The 19,671-nt window shown below is 45.5% G+C and overlaps 1 protein-coding gene across 2 annotated transcripts in view; it reads right to left on the reverse strand.

The window, feature by feature from the left end:
* Positions 1–1,535: 1,535 nt before the first annotated feature.
* The window catches only part of PTPRA (protein tyrosine phosphatase receptor type A), a 175,028-nt gene continuing 156,892 nt past the window's right edge, over positions 1,536–19,671 (reverse strand). Inside the window, exons 19-24 of one of the 2 annotated variants that reach the window (XM_075855851.1) lie at positions 10,556–10,690; positions 9,441–9,566; positions 8,695–8,846; positions 8,446–8,581; positions 7,583–7,695; positions 1,536–6,809 (exon numbers count right to left, since the gene is read on the reverse strand). In XM_075855851.1, the coding sequence (XP_075711966.1) occupies positions 7,621–7,695; positions 8,446–8,581; positions 8,695–8,846; positions 9,441–9,566; positions 10,556–10,690 (624 nt within the window). In that variant the 3' untranslated portion in view covers positions 1,536–6,809; positions 7,583–7,620. Of the gene's footprint in view, positions 7,696–8,445; positions 8,582–8,694; positions 8,847–9,440; positions 9,567–10,555; positions 10,691–19,671 lie in introns of both variants that reach the window. The other variant, XM_075855841.1, reaches the window with a different exon arrangement.

Raw genomic sequence — 19,671 nt, forward strand, 5'->3', positions numbered from 1 at the left:
GCTGCCATCATCATGAAGTATCCGAGGGGTCACTGGACACTGGGGTTAAAAAAAAAAAAAAACTTTCAACAAAAAAATATGCAAATGGAGCTAAAAGTCCCTTCGTCTGCAGACCACCTCTGTAGAGTAATCAGAGGAGAATGCGGTGATTCTTCATTTCTCGTTCCGAAGGCCCTAAGGGCAAATGTCATTAAAATCCAACAGTCCAGATCTCTAGAGTGGTGACTCGGACCCACCCTGTGGGCTTCTTCAACTCAGCAGTCAAAAATCAAGGCCGAGGGTGTCAGGGAAGTCTCTTTCACATAAGCTGTGAGGCTTTTAGTCACTCTGGCAGGTCTACCAAGCACAAGTTGTTCCGTTGAGAACAAAGATCATCATTTGTCGCCTTAACCTGGGCTACTGTGCGCTCCAAATCACCTATCCGCATGGAGGTTTTGGGACCGAAGACTGAAACCTGCTTCCAGGTGCCTGGATGGTCAGTTCCAGGGTTTTCTGGCTGTCCCGGGCTTTCCTCTTCGCCACTTCTTTAAGCCAGTCTCTTGTAGTCAAGGGTGGAAGTGAATTATTTTGTCCACTTCACTGGATCGGAAAGCAGTAAGTCCTCTTCAGACTGAGACCGATCTTGTGGAGAGAAAAAGGACGGCATGAGCGCCATCTTGAAAGTTCATGGGCCCGAGGAGCCTGACTGCACTGGGGTTTTCTGTCTGCTGTGACTCACGTAGTGGTCCATGAACCACTGGAGCCGATAAGGAGAAGGAATATCTCTATTTGGTGTGGAGGGTTTTGATGCCCAGTGAATGGCTATAGGGCTGGCAGATATCGAGAGCTCTCCTCTCTGCGCCCTCATACAGCACTGCTGATACCGTTAGACAGGTGTTCGTCTTATATGTTAATCTGCACCCTGTAACCAAAGACCAATATTTCGAAGGGGCTGTCCAGGATTAGAAAAACCTGGGTCCTTTTTTTTTTTTTTTCCAAAAAGAGCATACCCGTCCACAGGTTGTGTGTGGTATTACAGCTCAGTCTCCTTCACTTCAATACTGCTGAAATACCAGGCAAAGACCCATAGACTGGCGTAGCACTATTTTTGGAAAAAAGAAGCCATGTTTTTCTAATCCTGGATAACCCCTTTAACAGAGTTGGATAATTTGCTAGCCAAGTGCAAAAACATATGAGATTAGTGGTGAAGGTCTCGAGAGAACACACTTCACTATTATACCTGTGATGGATCCACTTAAGGAGTCTTATTGTGTTAACGCACATGGCCTTATTGCTGGTCGTTCCGTGCCTCCGTATAAACAGATCGCATGCTCCAGTGACTGCCATAGATCATAAGTATTACTGCTCCTAAGGGGGAAAACCTCTGTAATATAGTGCCATACGGAGACACATGGAGTGCTGAAGATTCCTTAGTATGGACCTGTAGACATTGTGTGACTCCGTACAGGTTCCGTCCACATGTCGAACGCCTAAAACTCATCATAAGGTCCTACAAACCTTCACCAGATGTTTGACGAAAGAACCTCACACTCAAGTCTTTTTGGAATGAGCACATTTATTTCAGCGTAAAACCTTCGCTTGAGCAACTTCCCAAAAATCAACTCCCCAAATATTTACAACATTAATAGCATTTATTGATGTTCGGATTAATGAGCAGAGGATGGACATATGAAAACCACTCAAACCACAGTATAAACCCCAAGCTGCAGCCCACATGGTACCATTTTTCTTAAACATTTTTACCCCTCTAACCCCCTTACCCCAAACAGAATCACAAAAGTTAACAATTTAATTGACTGATCGGAAAATAAATGTTTGTTCCAATTCTTAACTGAACAATGTTGTGAATTTTTTGGATCCAAATCGTTGCATTCAACCAATATTTAGGAAAATGCAGCCTATTAATTCAGTAGGAACGTCGACTAGCGCTCCAATTCACATCTAAACCGTGCGCCAATTATTTATTTTTTTATTCAAAATGGCTGCCACCACTAGGAGTTCTCTAGAAATCCATCAAGAAGTCGTCTTTTTTTTTTACATTTATTTATATATACTTTTTTTTGGGTTATCAATAGTAAATCACACCGGACTGCTGACGGAAAAAAAAAAATAAAAAAAAAACATTCCATTGGCGGATTATATCACAGAGCATCAGATAACTTCTACTGCACTGGTTTAGGCTAAATTCACATTTGTATAATCCGTTACTCCGATCCTTAGGGTATGTTCACTAGGGATATTTTCAGACATTTTTCGGGCCGTAAACATCTTGTAAAAAGGTTGAAAAATCGGGTTTCCCTTGAAAACAGCTCCGTATTTTGTTTACCGTGTGAACATACGCTTAGATCAGAGAGACGGTTAAAAACAGATCCGTTAAATATTCCATTGAAATGGATGGATTGATGGATTGTTATCCGTTTGGATCCATTATTTTTATTTCAATGGGATTTTGAATAAATTCGTTTTTATCCTTATTCTGATCTAAAAACAGATAAAAGTAACAGATTATACAACGCCAGTCTGAACTTAGTCTTGGAATAGAATGTCAAAAATATACTAAAATAATAAACATACAATAATTTCTAGCTTTTTTGTGTGTCTGGAGGATTTTAAATTTAAAAACAAAAACAATTTACAATAAAAAAAAATCTAGAAACAAATCTAAAAAAAAAATACATAGGGCTTTAGGGTGTAGAGTTTATTTACAAAGTAAAATTAAAAAATGGAATATAAAACAACGGACTAAGATAAAAACAAGAAACTAAACATTTCATGGAGAGGCTGATGGGTTAAAAAGAAAAAAAATAGTTAAATTATTAAAGCATTTCCAAAAAGTTAAATGTGGTGAACAAAGGCAGCGCTATAATGTCGAAGTGATTTTGGAAAATATAAATTCACATAAATATTCTTGTTCCCGAACTAAATATACTTGGCATTTAGAAGTTTGACCATATTTTCCAGATATTTGCCCGACATAACCTAAAGATCAGTTTCTTACTATGAATTTTAAAAATTGGTATAAAAAAAAAAAACAAAAAACTATCTAGCATGCAAAAATGTTTTTTTTTAAATAAAACAATTTAGGACAATTGATAGAATTTACAGGCAGCAATTTTGTAAAATTTTTCTTTTTTTTGTGAGATTGACAACATTATTTGCAAGTAAAGAATCGTAGTCACATCCTCTGGTTATAGCATAGATCTGAAAATCACTTCCGCAACATCATTTCTCTTATATTTAATTTTAAGTAACGGACTGCAATATAAAGCAACTTTGCTGAGGTTATTCGTATTATGTGTAGTCGGGAAAAATTGTTTACTGAAGTTTTTCAATGCAAAAATAAATAACAAAAATCGCCATTAATTTCACGTGTTTTTTTACAAATGTTTTTGGAGGCGTTTTTGTTACATTTGTAACGTGAAGTTTTTCTGGTGTTCTATAGGAGTACCCTATGGAAAAACGCCATATACAAAAGGCCACAAACAAGAACATATTGTTTGTAGTGAATTTTATATTTCACTATAGACTTTAACCTCTGGCCACAGCATTTTTGGCAAAGAAAAACGTCAAACCACAGAAAAACAAAAACCACGGTTTGTGAAACCCCCCCCTAATTAAAACTTTTTTACATTTCCTTTAGCTGTTGTAGGGGACGGCAAATAGGCAAAGCTGTATTGTGGGGATTAACGTAACCTTTCAACTACTTCTGAAGGACTGTCTTTAAGTCACAATTAAATTATAATTTTTTTTAAAATATTTAAAAAATTAGAACATTTTTGTGCAAAATTGGAATGGAATCGGCTAAAAAATAAAATTTACATAAAGTTCACTCATTTCCTGGGAAACGTTTTCTAGCACTGGTGTATAATACTCTTCAATGCAAAGAACATGGTTCAGTCTCATAGAAGGAGTGGCGGGGGTTACTTCCTGACCTCACTCATATAGATCAGGATCATTATATTCATGTGTTTGCGGATGACGACCTATTCAGCCGGAGGAGGAGACTTGGGATTTTAGTGAAGCTTAATCAATACGACTGCCCGGGTGACATAGCAATCCCATTGTCAGAGGAAGGTCAGAGGTGGAGTGTGATGTAAATACCTCCGAAAATTGATGCAAGAAATGTGAGGTTTTATTGACCAGGCACGGAACTCAGGATTTACTCATCAAGGCTGGTTTGACAATGACATCTCAAACTTTACTGGAGGCGATCACCTCAGCTGGCGGAAAAACTAATTTAAAGGGGAACTCCACAAAAAAATCTTTATGGAGAATTCATAGCCAACAACACACTAAACGGGTTAGATAAGAGTCTAAAAAATACAGCCCTTGAATAAGATTTAGGGAGATTTGTGTACATTAGATTAATGTACGGTACATGTAGTGAACCGGCGGAACATGATGGGCGCAGACACAACCTGTAAGGGACGACATGGAGATATCAGGTTCTGGAGACCTATTATTTAATTACTTGCATTGCAAAATTAGGTCAGCAATATCACAAAAAATTAAAACAAAAATAATTTTAAAAAAATCTGGTCCCCAAGGACCATGTCATATATTAAGTGCTATCAATTCGGTCGTAATTTCTTCTTTTTTTTGGTAACTAAATATTTGAACAAAAATTTTACAAGCATCAATTTATTTATCAGGTTTCCTCATGCGTCTGTCAATGAGCCAATAGCGGTTGGCCACAGAGTTCCACACATGTGATTGGTTACAACCAATTCATTACTTAAAGGGAAACTCCAGTCTACCCGAAATCCAGCAGGTTATTTTTGTGCATGATGTTATCACGTGCATATATAATCTATGTGATAAGTTTTCCTTTTAATCTTAAGATTTGTCTCCGATGATTCCCAGCTATTAGAGGAATCGGGAAGACGCATGGGACTTTCCATACTACGACCTCGTGTACACGACTGTATAGAATATCAGTACCAAATCGGCAGTCGGCAGGGATTTGCACTTGTAAAATTCCATATGATACTGCATTTCTGGTAGTATGGTGTTCTGTGTACTTTTGTAGGAGTCCTATAAGTTCATTATGGGCACTGTATGAGTCAAAGTAAATCGTGCTTCAAAGTCCATCCTCCTTGAAAGTAGATTAGGGGAGGAAACCGGTACAAATACGGCAGAACTACTTCTGTGGAGGAAAATTTGCACCCATGTGGTATAGGATGACACATGCAACAAGAAGAATGGCCAAAAACACCTCTGTACAAATATAATGCGTCACACAAGAGTATGGACAGCGCCACAGGATAATATAACGGCTGTATTACAGCTCCGTACCACACAAAACTGGTACAAAGTCATAATGCGGTCGTGTCCATGAGGCCTCAAGTGGAATAATTTCACCATAAAGCTCAAGCCTCCCTCCATTTACAAGATCCTTCATGCTTCAAAGTATACAGGGTCTTGTAACGAGTCATTGAATGAGGAAGCGGTAAAAAAGTGGTTAATTTTTTGAAAAAGAGGTGTCAGCTTGGGATACCATGGGATGAGCATAAAATAAGTAAAATTAGGGTGCACTGACTAAGTTATATCTTATGGTCACCAGAGAAGCAACAGGAATCATCTTGGTTGAATTACAGCTTGGCGGTCTCGGCGGGATTTTTTTGCAAGTTTGCACCAGACTGGGCATTTCTCTTACGTATCTTCTTTTGGCATAAAACCTTAGATGCCAGTAGTTCATAAAGACTTCCTGAGTGGGGTTATGTCAAATATAAAACAATCAAAAAATAATACAGACATCGTGAACCTTGGCCACAGTTCTGTACATTGGCAACAGGTTCTTTTTTTTATTGTCATCACTGATACTTTAGGTATAAGTCAACAAAAAAAATAATTAAAACTTAACATAAGGTGCCACAAAAAGTTTTCAGGTAAAATATCTTCACTAAAGGGCAACTCCAATCACAACTGATATCAACGATACCAGTAAAAGGGACTAAACTGGAAAATTATGAGGAATGGTCAAAAATGATTGCTCCATTATGCCTCAGGATTGAGTTTAGCTTTTATATGGAGGGGCCTCTGTCGCCGTCTGTTGAGGAATTCACTTTTTATGGAGTAAAAGGGACAGGGATTGACAACTTATTAAAAAAAAAAAAAAAGTTGTCACCACCATCCATGGCCAGGAATTCAAATTTTTGTATCTGACTGGAGTTGCCCTTTAAATGGATTTCTGAGTCGGTGAACCAAACCTTTAAACAAAGCCATAGAGTTTTTTTTTACTGTCTGGCTCTAATGACCTTAGTACGAAGAATGCCTTTGGTTTAAAGTTCTACATACAACTGGTGGAAAGTTCATAGAACCAGTGATCGAAAGAACCGGTGGTTACATCAATGGACCAGGAAAAAAATAATAAAATAGATCAAGAATCCATCTTCAAAAAGAGCGAAGGCAGTCATTCTGTGGTCTCCATCAATAACCTTGGCTGTCGATTAAAATTTTGGACTGAACCAACACAGACATGAGAACAGCCCTTCTTTTTAGTAACATCACCTAGCCATGTGGCAGCCATTTTGTAAATGTAATCAATATCCATGATAATGATGCCCGTCAGTTCAGATATGGAACCACCATTGGTGGCCCAAGGTAACGGTCCATGACGATGCCTCCTATGGATTCAATAGGAACCACTAACGCATGGCAAACACTGGGCCTTGTCCTAGGTTAGTCCATACTAGAATTGGCGCAGACAAAACGGCTGTCTATGTTGCGTGTAGATGTATAGAAGTAAATATGGAGCAACGTTCCTCGATGAGCAGAGTTTGAATACAAGGTTGGATATTTCTGAATGCCTGGAATGTAATAAGAAATAGCCCTATGTGATACAAAGCAGCATATTCAGGTTACGACTGGTGGCCGACGATTCCCTCCAACCACTACAAGACCCGCACAAGGGTGTTGGCAGCGTGAAACAAAGCGAGGCCTCAAGGGTGTTGGCAGCGTGTCACAAAGCGAGACCTCATGGGTGTTGGCAGCGTGTCACAAAGCGAGACCTCATGGGTGTTGGCAGCGTGTCACAAAGCGAGACCTCAAGGGTGTTGGCAGCGTGTCACAAAGCGAGGCCTCACCAGCAACAAAAATGCTTAGATTTGAGTAGTAATAATCTGAACAATATTAGGTTTATCTTTCTTTTTTTTTCTTTTTTAATACAAAAATCTATGATATATTTTCTATTTATATAATTATTTACAGAATAAATGCATGAAACGCGTTGGAACGGCAGTAAATGTGACGGTTATGCTGCTGTGTTTCCCATAAGTCTTTAAAAAAAATGGCTTCCAAAGGCTTTTTCTGTCGGGTTAGAGATGGCGCTAGTGTCAATAAAATAAAAAGAATGAATGGTGGATGAAATAAAATAAAAAATTAATCCAAACATCAAACTATTGTATTCAAATAAAAAAAAAACACAAATAAAAAAAAACAATAAAAAAACCTAAATGGCTATCGGCACTAATCACTTTGCTACATATAAAATGTCCAGCTAATATAAAGCACATTGTACCAATCCTCTAAAACAGTTAAGATATATACACTGATCTAGATATATTAACAAATAGAATATTACAAAATATTAAAGGCCACAGTCGCGTCCTCCTCTTGGTTTTATTTGAAATTGGCGTAGTCCGAGAACGCGTCGATATATTCTTGCACCACCCTGTAGCAGAACTCGTACTGCTCCTGTGCACGGGAAAAAAAAATAAGAAAGTCTAAATGGATTTCCTACAAAAGAAACTGCAGGCGCCGCTCGGAAACCACAGAAAACAACCCTCTATATCTCAGCTTTCAGGACTCCTGTTATGGGGACTAAGATATTTACGGGATTGTCCAGGATTAGAAAAACATGGCTGCTTTCTTCCCAAAACAGCGCCACACCTATCCTCAGGTTGTGAGTGGTATTGCAGATCAGTCCCGTGATGCAATGCCAAACCTAACCTGTGGGCAGGCGCGGCGCTGTTTTTGGAAGAAAGCAGCCAGGCTATATTTTTAACCGGGCACAACCTCTTTATGCTTTATTGCTTGACCTCTTGGTACAGCTATATTATGAGCTAACTGGCACCTGTGGCCTACTATATGACGATGCTCTAAGTCAACATGGTGCCATACGGGGGCTGCTGAAGGAAAAAGCAATACAAGTCAAAGTGAACTCATTTTCTGATACCAATATTGGCCATTAAAGGCCGGGACGGACAGAGTGGTTTGGAGACTTGGGCATTAAGGGTCACGGACCCTAGTCAACTATTAGGCCAATCATACACTTGCTATAAAGGTTTATTGTTGGAATACCCATTTTAGGAATCCTGTACAGTCTGTGCCCAATGCCCCTACACCAGTGCCAGGGAGCCTGCCCTCAAGCTGTCCACTGCTTATAGTAAAAATGGGATCTGAAAGGACCAAGCTGAGCACAATGGAGGAAACCAATGACCTTACCAGTGTCTGGACCATGTGTGGCCGCTGTAACCTCAAGCTTTTGACGGTCTGAAAGACGTCTAGAATTCCCTCCGCTTTCACTCTCTCCAGTACTGTACTCAGGGCACAGAAAGTCCCCGTTCTCCCCGCTCCGGCACTGAGGACACAAACACCAGTAGAATTAACCGTTCAGAGAACATTTACCAGTAGCCGTTCCTTTCATGTGTATTTTATGTACTGGTCTCTGGCCATGACTTTGTTTCTACTCACCTGCAGTGCACAGTGATTGGGTGATTCCCAGACTGTTGTTGCTGTTTTTGTACGGCTGCGATGATATTGATCATCCCTTTCCCATCAGTTGGGATCCCAACCTCTGGCCATCCGTGAAAGTGGAACTGTCGGATCTGACGGGCTTTGTTTTCCTGCAGTATAATGGAGTAATATATCATACAGAGCGCAACTTCTACCAACTTGTGAAGGCCCTAAAGACAAGTGGAGTCAACCTGCCGAGGCTTCAAAGACAAGTGGAGTCAACCTGCCGAGGCCCCAAAGACAAGTGGAGTCAACCTGCCGAGGCTTCAAAGACAAGTGGAGTCAACCTGCCGAGGCTCCAAAGACAAGTGGAGTCAACCTGCCGAGGCCCCAAAGACAAGTGGAGTCAACCTGCCGAGGCCCCAAAGACAAGTGGAGTCAACCTGCCGAGGCCCCAAAGACAAGTGCCACCAACTTACAAAGACAAATGAAGTCAACCTGCTAAGGCCCGAAAAAACAACTGCCGACACTTTCAAAAGGGCCCCAAACTCTGGTGTAATCATCCTGCCGAGGCACCAAAGCCAACTTCTGCAGGCCTCAGACAACGGCCACCAACTTGTGAAAGCCCCAAAGACAAGTGGAGTCAACCTGCCAGGGCCCCAATAAGAAGTTTCCGATGACCATATCCATGAATCTGCCCAGACCCTAATGACTACAATAGTCAACTTGATAAGAACCCCATTAAAACTTCAGGAAATTCTCACCCGGGTGTTGGTGACCAGTAGATCTCGCACGGTGTAGCTCTCACATTCCTCCTCTTTCTTCAGTTCTATAGTGATGTCTCCGAAAGACATGATGCCTTCTGACGGCCAATACTGTACACATTTTTCCTGTATTGAATGAATTGAATAAAATCCAAAAACAATAAATTACAGAAACAGGTAGACCAGGCGATCAACAAGAAATATCCTGTACGTAGATCAGTGGAAGGACTAGATCACAAAGACGAATTACTTATCTCCTGAGAACCACAATCGGTCAGCGCTTAGGTGCAAATCCCTGTTGAGATGCCATAAATTCCTATCAGGAATGGATCTGCCTAATATGGGAATTTCCCGTTTTAGAGTCGCACATTAGGCCTCATGCACATGACCGTAGCCATGTGCACAGCCGTGATTTTCGGGTCGGCCGGCAGCGGAGTGTCACCCGTAAGCCACCAGCAAATCGTGGGCCGTGCACATGGCCGCGTCCATTATTTTCTGTGAGCAGAAAACGGTCGTAATAAGTCATGTCCGTTCTTTCTGCGGTCCGGGCTCCTGGGCCATGCGCGGACCGTGGAGCGCCTCTCCATTTGGGGTTTCCAAACGAAAGACCCCGCTTCTATAACGTCCATATGTCCTAATGGAGCACATGGACAGGGGTTGTCCTCGTGAGACAACCCCTTTAATCCTTGAATACTGTAAGGCCCAGTAACTATCCATATACTTTGCATGTTTCACCATATACATGTTCTATTATTAATGTCAGTGAATGGAAACATTCTTTTTTACCTTCAGAGTCTGAAAACACATCTTGATCATCTCCCGCTATCACAGGTGCAGGGCTTGATACAGTAGATCAGGCCTCTCTCTTGTAACGAGCCATACACCCGTGTTAGTGACACACGATCAGGATGGGTTTTCAGCCTCTGGAAAAATCAGAACGTTTCTTCACAGACAGCAAGCAGAGATCTTCAAATGCTTAGTTAAAACCCAAAGTGAATTACAAAATTCCAGAACTTTATTATAGAACATTTAAGATTTATTGACAAACTTTATGGACAAGCCTTTATTGTAAAATGCGCAATTTTTTTTTTTTTTCACAATTTGTTAACCCTTACCTGGCCCCTTTCCTCCAACTCCGTTAACATTACAATAGAGCAGGATTTCCACTCCCAAATCATCCTCCAGAAATCTTCTAGGGTGTTACGTAACGGGCCTTGGCTTGCAATGTATGAGTCCTTTTGTCTATATCCCTGAAAGACAAAGAAACGGAAATGCATGAGAGATGGTTTAGAGCGCCCTCTAGCGTCAGGGCAGAATAAAACCGAGAGTAATAATATAAAAGTCCCTGTCCACGCAGGTTTATATGTCCGAGACCTGGAGTATAACAAGTCCATGTAGATTAGATCCTAGTTGGACTAGAACACCGGACCGAAATTACAACCATAGGACCCTATTCATGGCTGTTCACGGTAGTTGGTATTTAAAGGGGGTTGTCCAATAGCCTTGTCATGTAAAACTAATGAGTATTGTGCTAAATTAAAAATTCTGCCCCCTATCAGCCACCACAAATCTGCAGCCATATGTATGCTTTGGTGACATCATGTTCAGGGGTCATGTGACCAAAACGTTTAATGGTTGTAGTGAAGAAAAAACCCCATATCTCTACCATTATATACAATTGTCACGAGTTATATATGGCCGGACTCCCGGACCCCCCCCCCCCCCCCAATGTACAGCCAGTCTGCAATTACCGCAGAAACTCCCTCCGTCATATTCCGGATATTAAGCCACCGCTGACATTTCAATATATAGTCATAGAAGCAAATGTAGGATTTACCATAAACAAACAGGATGGTAAAGGTAAAACCTGACAAGGTAAATGCTATCAGCCTCTCTACATATGTAGGATATTTAATCATTCGCCTTGTGAGGTCCCCGAGGTGCAAACCTCCAATGCTGTAAAGGGAATAATATAGAAAGTGCAAGAGCAGAGAGCAACGGATGGAATAATACTACCACCCCCAGCATTGTCAGCAGTGATAGGGGTCAGTGCTCAAATGTCAATGAATGGAGGGAGGATATTGAGATCTTCTTCGAAGCGTAAATTAAAAAGTCGAAAATGAATGGGGATTCTGCCGGGAGGCAAAATGCTGGAAGTCTCCTCCGCTGCCTGAATATCCGTCTATTCCCGATCTGATGTGGTTTGTGCAGGCGGGGGGAGAGCAACATGAAACTATCAGACATCTAGGTGGGACTTCAAGGGGTTATCCATGGACTATTAAAGCACAACAACTAGATTTGTGATTAAAGTCTGACGACTACTTCTTCATAGAGAATGGGGTCTAGCCAGCCAAGTCCTCAGCATCGGTGGTTGTCTCAGTGATTGGACCCACACAAGACAGACTAATGACAGATATCGTCTATTTGTGGCAAAGCAGAGAATAAAGATGGTGAGTAATAAAAAGATGACGTTGGATGGCTGCTAGGTGCAAAAAATAAAAATAATAATGTTCTTTTAGACAGTTTTGAAAATCAAGATAGAGGCCAAAAAGATATTAGAACCTTGCATTATATCATGAGGATCTGTCAGTTCTCCTGTGTGGTGTAGTATAGAAGATCTGTCAGCTCTCCTGTGTGGTGTAGTATAGAGAAGCTGTCAGCTCTCCTGTGTGGTGTAGTATAGAGGATCTGTCAGCTCTCCTGTGTGGCGTAGTATAGAGGAACTGTCAGCTCTCCTGTGTGGTGTAGTATAGAGGAGCTGTCAGCTCTCCTGTGTGGTGTAGTGTAGAGGAGCGGTCATCTCTCCTGTGTGGTGTAGTATAGAGGAGCTGTCAGCTCTCCGGTGTGGTGTAGTATAGAGGATCTGTCAGCTCTCCTGTGTGGTGTAGTATAGAGGATCTGACAGCTCTCCTGTGTGGTGTAGTATAGAGGATCTGTCAGCTCTCCTGTGTGGTGTTGTATAGAGGATCTGTCAGCTCTCCTGTGTGGTGTAGTATAGAGGATCAGTAAGCCCAGCGTAATGTAGGCGCAGCCGTAATGAAGGAAGCGCATGACTAGGTGTTTGGGAGTTCTAGGCTATTATGTTCTAGGTATTATGTTTTAGGCTATATTTATAGGGATTGGAGGGTTATGTGAAAGGGGCATGGGGCAAAATGTATCTATATGTGGTGGGTGGAGAATAAAGTATATAAGTCCATGCGGGGAAGAGGCAGCCCTCTTTCCCGCTGGACAACAGGAGAAAGTTTTGTCCTGTTATTATAGTGAAAAGAAAAATATACAGATAAATAATTTTACTTACCTGATGGAAGCGGCGATGGAGTCAACGATGGCCAGGATCCGGGATGCAGCGATGCAGCACGGCGTGGGATGGCTGGATGCGCTGATTGCCGGGGCTCTTCCTCCGGTTCCAGCGGCTGGAGAGGAGAGTGAGGGACGCAGCAGCAGGCGTTCCAGGCCTCAGGAGAGGCCTTCTTCTGCGGATGCACCTCGGTCTGGTCGGCGCCGAGGGAGCCCCTCCAGGGACCCTCCTCCTCCTGCTGGTCCGGAGCTGCACCTTGGCGACGGTCCGCGGAGGTCTGGGAGGAATCCCATCAGGCGGGCTAGATCGGAGGTGACAGGAGGGGGGGGGCCGCGGCGGCCATCTTCCTCCCTCCTGTCTCAAACAACGACGCCGGAAGTGGAGGCGGGACCGGATGCGCGCGCAAGACCGGATGCGCGCACAAGGCCGGATGTGCGTGCGGGACCGGATGCGCGCGCATCACAGGAAGTGACGGCTTTCTCCGGCGCCGATGCTCCAGGTGCCGGAGGAGCTCTGCAAACAGACGTCCGGACTACAAGACCGACGCGTAGGAAGAGGCGAGCGGCCTCTGGATGGGGAGTGAGATCGCCTCCTGCAGGAGCAGGGAGGCGTGTGACAGCGACAGCGACCGGAAGGACCCGGGCAGCTTCGGTGAGTGACGCCGGGCCCCATCCGGACGAGGGGGGGCAGCGGTCTGCAAGACAAGAGGCGACAAGGAGATTTTATTTTGACAGCCCTGCAGAAGGACTGGATCGGCAGGGCTGTCAGGCTGAAGTCGCGCCACCAGCGGGTGGCAGGATCGTGGCTGGATATGTCGCGCCACCAGCTTGTGGCAGGATCATGGACGGGCCGCGTTCCGCTGGGCCTAGAGCTTCCTCAACAAGAAGTGTGCGGAGCTACGGGGAGCGTGGGGTGCAGGAGCACCACTCCCCAGGATCGTCACGACCGACGCCTGGATTATCTGGAGTGATGGACGCGTCCGCTGGGAGGTCACCTCAGGGACGTACGGGTGAGTTTACCACGGATGTGGTGCCGGGGATGTGTGGGGGGGATGTGGGGGGGATGTTGTCAATGTCACAGATGCAATTGTTGTTTAGAGGGATGCAGGAATATTTTATGAGAACTGTGCCAGGCGTAGAGCAGTCGCCAGCGAGGGTATGGGGCGCTGCTAGTGAGGCGTCTTCTAGTGCGGCAGGGAGTGCAGTTGTTAACGAGGCGATTTCTGGTGCGGCTGCGGCAGGGATGGCGGGTGTTAGTGACGTAGCGCCGGTTGTGGGTGCCGTAGTGGCGGTGGAAAAAGCGGTGGATGCGGCGGATAGTACAGTTAAGAAAGTGGTGGAGGATGTGCGTTTGGCGGATGCGGCAAAAGGCGAGGTTTATGTGTGCTTTGAGGGCCCGCTGGGGGCGCATTTGAAGGTGGAGATTAGGGAAAAGATCTGGAAAGATGAATATGTTGAGATTTTTTCTTTGCTGCCTTTAGAAAAGTTTAATTTGGACCGGTGGAAACCGGATGAAAGTAAGAAGGAGGAAGAGGAGCGGCGGCGGTATCGCTTGATTCCTCGGACTTTTGCGAATTGGCTGCAGGCCTTCGCTATATTGGCTAGTGTGGTGGGTGAGAAGGCGCCGGAGAACTGTTCGGCGTTATTTTGTTATATGGATTCGGTAGGGGAGGCGTATCGTGTATACGGCGGTAATGCTTGGTTGCGGTATGACGAACAGTTTCGTCAACGGAAGTCGGTGCGCCCGTCATTGCGATGGGACCACAAAGATATCAGTTTGTGGATGCGGCTGATGTCTGCGCCAAAACAGGGTCAGCAGCCCTTTCGGGATACGGCCGGCGGTCAGGGGTCAGCAGCGGGTCGGTCAGGATCCTCAGGAAAGGGGTGTTGCTGGCAGTATAATGAGGGGCATTGCAAGTTCGGCACAGACTGCAGGTACAAGCACGAGTGCTCCGGTTGCGGAGGCGCCCATGGTTTGTCCAGATGCTTCAAGAAGCATAAGGGCAGGCAGGGAGATGCTGAGCAGAAGAGGGGCGACGCCGCTGAGGGTGGAAAGGATGCTCCCGTTTTTAAGGGGCTATCCAAATAGGAAAGTAGCGGAGTTGTTGTGGTTAGGATTTTCAGAAGGTTTTCGGATTCCTTGTACGTCGGTTGGACGTGATGGGGTAGTCCGTAATTTGTCGTCTGCTTTGGCGCGGCCTGATCTGGTTACGGATAAGCTGCTGAAGGAGGTGGCTTTGGGCCGCATGGCGGGGCCGTTTTCCTCCCCGCCTGTTCAGAGTTTGCGTGTTTCCCCGTTAGGTTTGGTTCCAAAAAAGGAGGTGAATAAATTCCGCCTTATTCATCACTTGTCTTATCCGGAAGGCGAGTCGGTGAATGACGGCATTGATCCGGCATTGTGCGCGGTCAGTTACACTAACTTTGATGCGGCGGTTGTTTGGGTTCGGAAATACGGGAAGGGCTCTCTGTTAGCAAAAACTGACATTGAGGCCGCTTTTCGTTTATTGCCGGTGCATCCGGATAGTTTTTGTTTGCTGGGATGTTATTGGCAGGAGGAATATTTTGTGGATTGTTGCCTCCCGATGGGCTGCTCCATTTCATGCGCTTATTTTGAGATGTTTAGCACGTTTTTGGAGTGGGTTGTCCGTCGGGAGGCGCAGGTGCAATCTGCGCTGCATTATCTGGATGATTTCCTGTTTATCGGTCCGCCGGGTACCTATGTGTGTGCAGGATTGCTACACACTATGGAGAGAGTGGCAAAGGATTTTGGGGTACCTTTGGCGCCTGAAAAAACTGAGGGACCCACGACGGTCATTAAGTTTTTGGGAATCATGATTGATTCAGATAATATGGAGTGTCGCTTGCCTGATGATAAGTTGCTGGAGATGAGAGAGTTGGTGGCGAGTGCGCTGCGCAGGAAAAAGATACAGTTGCGGGACTTGCAATCCTTGTTGGGGCATTTGAATTTTGCTTGTAGGATTATGCCCATGGGGCGGGTGTTTTGCAGGCGATTGGCGAGTGCTACCGCAGGGGTGCATTCCCCTCATCATTTCATTAGGTTGTCGGCGGAGTTGAAAGCTGATTTGTTGGTGTGGGGGGAGTTTTTTGCAGACCTACAATGGGCGGTCGGTGCTCATGTATCAGCCGGTGTCTAGTGTGGACTTGGAGCTGTATACTGATGCATCAGGTGCTTGTGGATTTGGGGCTTATTTCCAGGGGCAGTGGTGTGCAGGAGTTTGGCCTGATACATGGCATGAATGTGGTTTTGTCCGTAACTTGGCTCTGCTGGAATTGTTCCCGATTGTGGTGGCTGCGGAGTTGTGGGGGGATTGTCTGCGGGACCGGAGAGTGCGTTTCGTATGTGACAATCTGGGTGTGGTTCAGGCTGTTAATGCTCAGACAGCTAATTCTCCGCCAGTCGTGCGACTATTGCGACATTTAGTTTTGAGAGGTCTGATGTTGAATGCGCATTTTGTGGCAGTGCATATTCCGGGGGTGCTGAATTCTGTGGCTGATTCCCTTTCTCGTCAACAGTGGGACAGGTTTCGTCTGCTGGCGCCGGGGGCGGAGTCTCATGGCCTGCCGTGTCCAGAGCATCTGTGGAAGGTGGTGTGACAATGGCGATGTCGCTTGTGGAAAGGTCGGTTAGTGCGGTCACGTGGCAGAGGTACAGTGCGGTATGGCAGGTATGGGAGGCGTTGTTGGAAAATGCGCAGGCAGGTATTGCAGATCGGCCGGCGTGTTTGCTGTATTTTATAGGAAATGCGTACAGTGAGGGGTCGTCTGCAGCAATGGTCGCTCGCAGTTTGTCGGCCTTGGCTTTTTGGTTTAAGAAGAAAGGTGAGGAGGACGTGACTAAGTCCTTTCTGGTGCGGCAGGCAATGAAGGGTTTCAGGAGGGGTTCCGCAGTTAGGGATCTCAGGAAGCCGGTGTCATTTGAGCTGTTGGTAGCGATTTGTGATTTATTGAGGGAGGTTTGTGTTTCAGCATTTGAAGTGCGGCTATTTACACTGGCCTTTTCTTTGGCTTTCTTTGGGGCGTTCCGGATATCGGAGTTGGTGTCGGCCAGTAAGAGTGTGGCAGGGGGTTTATTGTTCGCGGATGTGGATTTGGATGGCTCCTGCCTTTCTTGTTTGCTCCGTAGATCTAAGACAGATCAGGAGGGAAGAGGTTTTGTGGTGCGCTTGTATGAGTTACCTGGGTCGCAGGTGTGCCCGGTCCACTGTTTTCGGGAGTTTGTTGCGGTGAGGCCTGAGGGCCCGGCATCCTTGTTGGTTCATGCAGACGGGCTGTCTCTGTCAAAATTCCAGTTTTCACAGGTGTTCAAAAAATGTATCCTGTTGTCTGGCAGAGGTGGAGCAGGTTTTAGCTCTCATTCCTTTAGAATTGGCGCAGCTACGGAAGCAGCTCGGTGGGGTTTATCCCCGGCGATGGTTAAGAAGATCGGCAGGTGGGAGTCAGACAGATATAGGTTGTATGTGCGGCCTCACTTGCTTTGAGGCGGTGGAGATAAGATGTGCTGGAGGTGGATATGGAGTAGTTACGTTGTTGTTTTGTGTTGTTTTAGGTGCAGGTCCCTGCTTGATTTGGATCATGGGGCACTCCTACGTACACTGGGGAGGTGTGCGTGCTGATGTTCGTCCGGCCGGACGGCAGTTGGGCATGGATCACGCAGAAGTGCAGGTCAGATGGTTGGGCCTGCGGGGCATGCTGTGGTGTAGGCTGTTACCAGAGGTACAATTTTATGCGGGTTTGGACAGGGCGCCGGATATCTTAGTGGTGCACCTTGGCGGCAATGATTTGGGCATTCGGTCGTCCAGGGATTTAGTGAGGGATGTGAAGATTGACCTTTTGCGGTTGTGGTCGGCGTTCTCAGGAGTGGTTATTGTATGGTCTGATATTGTGGCTCGCAAGGTGTGGCGGCAGGCACGTTCCGTACATAGCTTAAACAAAGCGCGAGCAAAGGTCAACAAGGTGGTTGGCAGATTTGTGGCACGCAATGGCGGTGTTGTGGTGCGGCATAAGGAGTTGGAGGGCAGAGAGGTCGGTTTCCTCAGGGCGGATGGTGTTCATCTAAACGAGGTGGGTCTGGATATGTGGACCCTGGACATTAAGGAGGGCATGGAAAAAGCCCTGCAGTTGTGGAGGGACAATCATGTGTAAGGGGTCACACATGATTGTCGTGGCGGTAGGAGGAGGGGTCTTTGGAGGCACGGAATGGTAAGAAGGAGAAGCAACAATGGAGATTGTTGCAAGAGAACTCGGGGCGTTTAACCCGGGATAGTATTGGAGGGGCTGGGGAGTGGTTACCCAGCTCATATATATTCCTCATGGGCAGGGTCCCCAGGAAGGGAGAGAGAGGTCTTGGACATGGTTGGTGCCCTCGGGTCAGGTGCAGAACGGCTGTAGGGTAAGGGGTCCAGACCTAATAAGGAAACGATGGAGTTTAATGATTGAAGTGCCTTCAAGGATCCTTTATCTGGAGTTGGGAAATAGAGCAGGATGTTATCATGGAGTTATGATGTGTTTATGGTTATGCTCTTTTTCAGAAAAAAGGTGTGTTTAATAAATGGCTGCTGTGGCCTTTACACCAAAATTCATGTGTGGTCTCTTATTGGGGTTTGGGGTGTAAGGTCGTAGATAGCGGAAGCATCAAACATACCTTAAGTCATGTCATCTCTCCTGTGTGGTGTAGTATAGAGGATCTGTCATCTCTCCTGTGTGGTGTAGTATAGAGGATCTGTCAGCTCTCCTGTGTGGTGTAGTATAGAGGAGCTGTCAGTTCTCCTGTGTGGTGTAGTATAGAGGAGCTGTCAGCTCTCCTGGGTGGTGTAGTATAGAGGATCTGTCAGCTCTCCTGTGTGGTGTAGTATAGAGGATCTGCCACCTCTCCTGTGTGGTGTAGTATAGAGGAGCTGTCAGCTCTCCTGTGTGGTGTAGTATAGAAGATCTGTCAGCTCTCCTGCGTGGTGTAGTATAGAGGATCTGTCAGTTCTCCTGTGTGGTGTAGTATAGAGGATCTGTCAGTTCTCCTGTGTGGTGTAGTATAGAGGAGCTGTCAGATCTCCTGTGTGGTGTAGTATAGAGGATCTGTCAGTTCTCCTGTGTGGTGTAATATAGAGGATCTGTCAGTTCTCCTGTGTGGTGTAGTATAGAGGATCTGCCACCTCTCCTGTGTGGTGTAGTATAGAGGAGCTGTCAGCTCTCCTGTGTGGTGTAGTATAGAAGATCTGTCAGCTCTCCTGCGTGGTGTAGTATAGAGGATCTGTCAGTTCTCCTGTGTGGTGTAGTATAGAGGATCAGTCAGCTCTCCTGTGTGGTGTAGTATAGAGGATCTGTCAGCTCTCCTGTGTGGTGTAGTATAGAGGATCTGTCAGCTCTCCTGTGTGGTGTAGTATAGAGGAGCTGTCAGCTCTCCTGTGTGGTGTAGTGTAGAGGAGCTGTCAGCTCTCCTGTGTGTTGTAGTATAGAGGATCTGTCAGCTCTCCTGTGTGGTGTAGTATAGAGGATCTGTCAGCTCTCCTGTGTGGTGTAGTATAGAGGAGCTGTCAGCTCTCCTGTGTGGTGTAGTATAGAGGAGCTGTCAACTCTCCTGTGTGGTGTAGTATAGAGGAGCTGTCAACTCTCCGGTGTGGTGTAGTATAGAGGAGCTGTCAGCTCTCCAGTGTGGTGTAGTATAGAGGATCTGTCATCTCTCCTGTGTGGTGTAGTATAGAGGATCTATCAGCTCTCCTGTGTGGTGTATAGAGGATCTGTCAGCTCTCCTGTGTGGTGTAGTATAGAGGATCTGCCAGCTCTGCTGTGTGGTGTAGTATGGAGGATCTGTCAGCTCTCCTGTGTGGTGTAGTATAGAGGATCTGTCAGCTCTCCTGTGTGGTGTAGTATAGAGGATCTGTCAGCTCTCCTGTGTGGTGTAGTATAGAGGAGCTGTCAG

This window comes from Rhinoderma darwinii, chromosome 1 (assembly GCF_050947455.1).
Source record: "Rhinoderma darwinii isolate aRhiDar2 chromosome 1, aRhiDar2.hap1, whole genome shotgun sequence".
In the NCBI taxonomy this organism is placed as follows: Eukaryota; Metazoa; Chordata; class Amphibia; order Anura; family Rhinodermatidae; genus Rhinoderma; species Rhinoderma darwinii.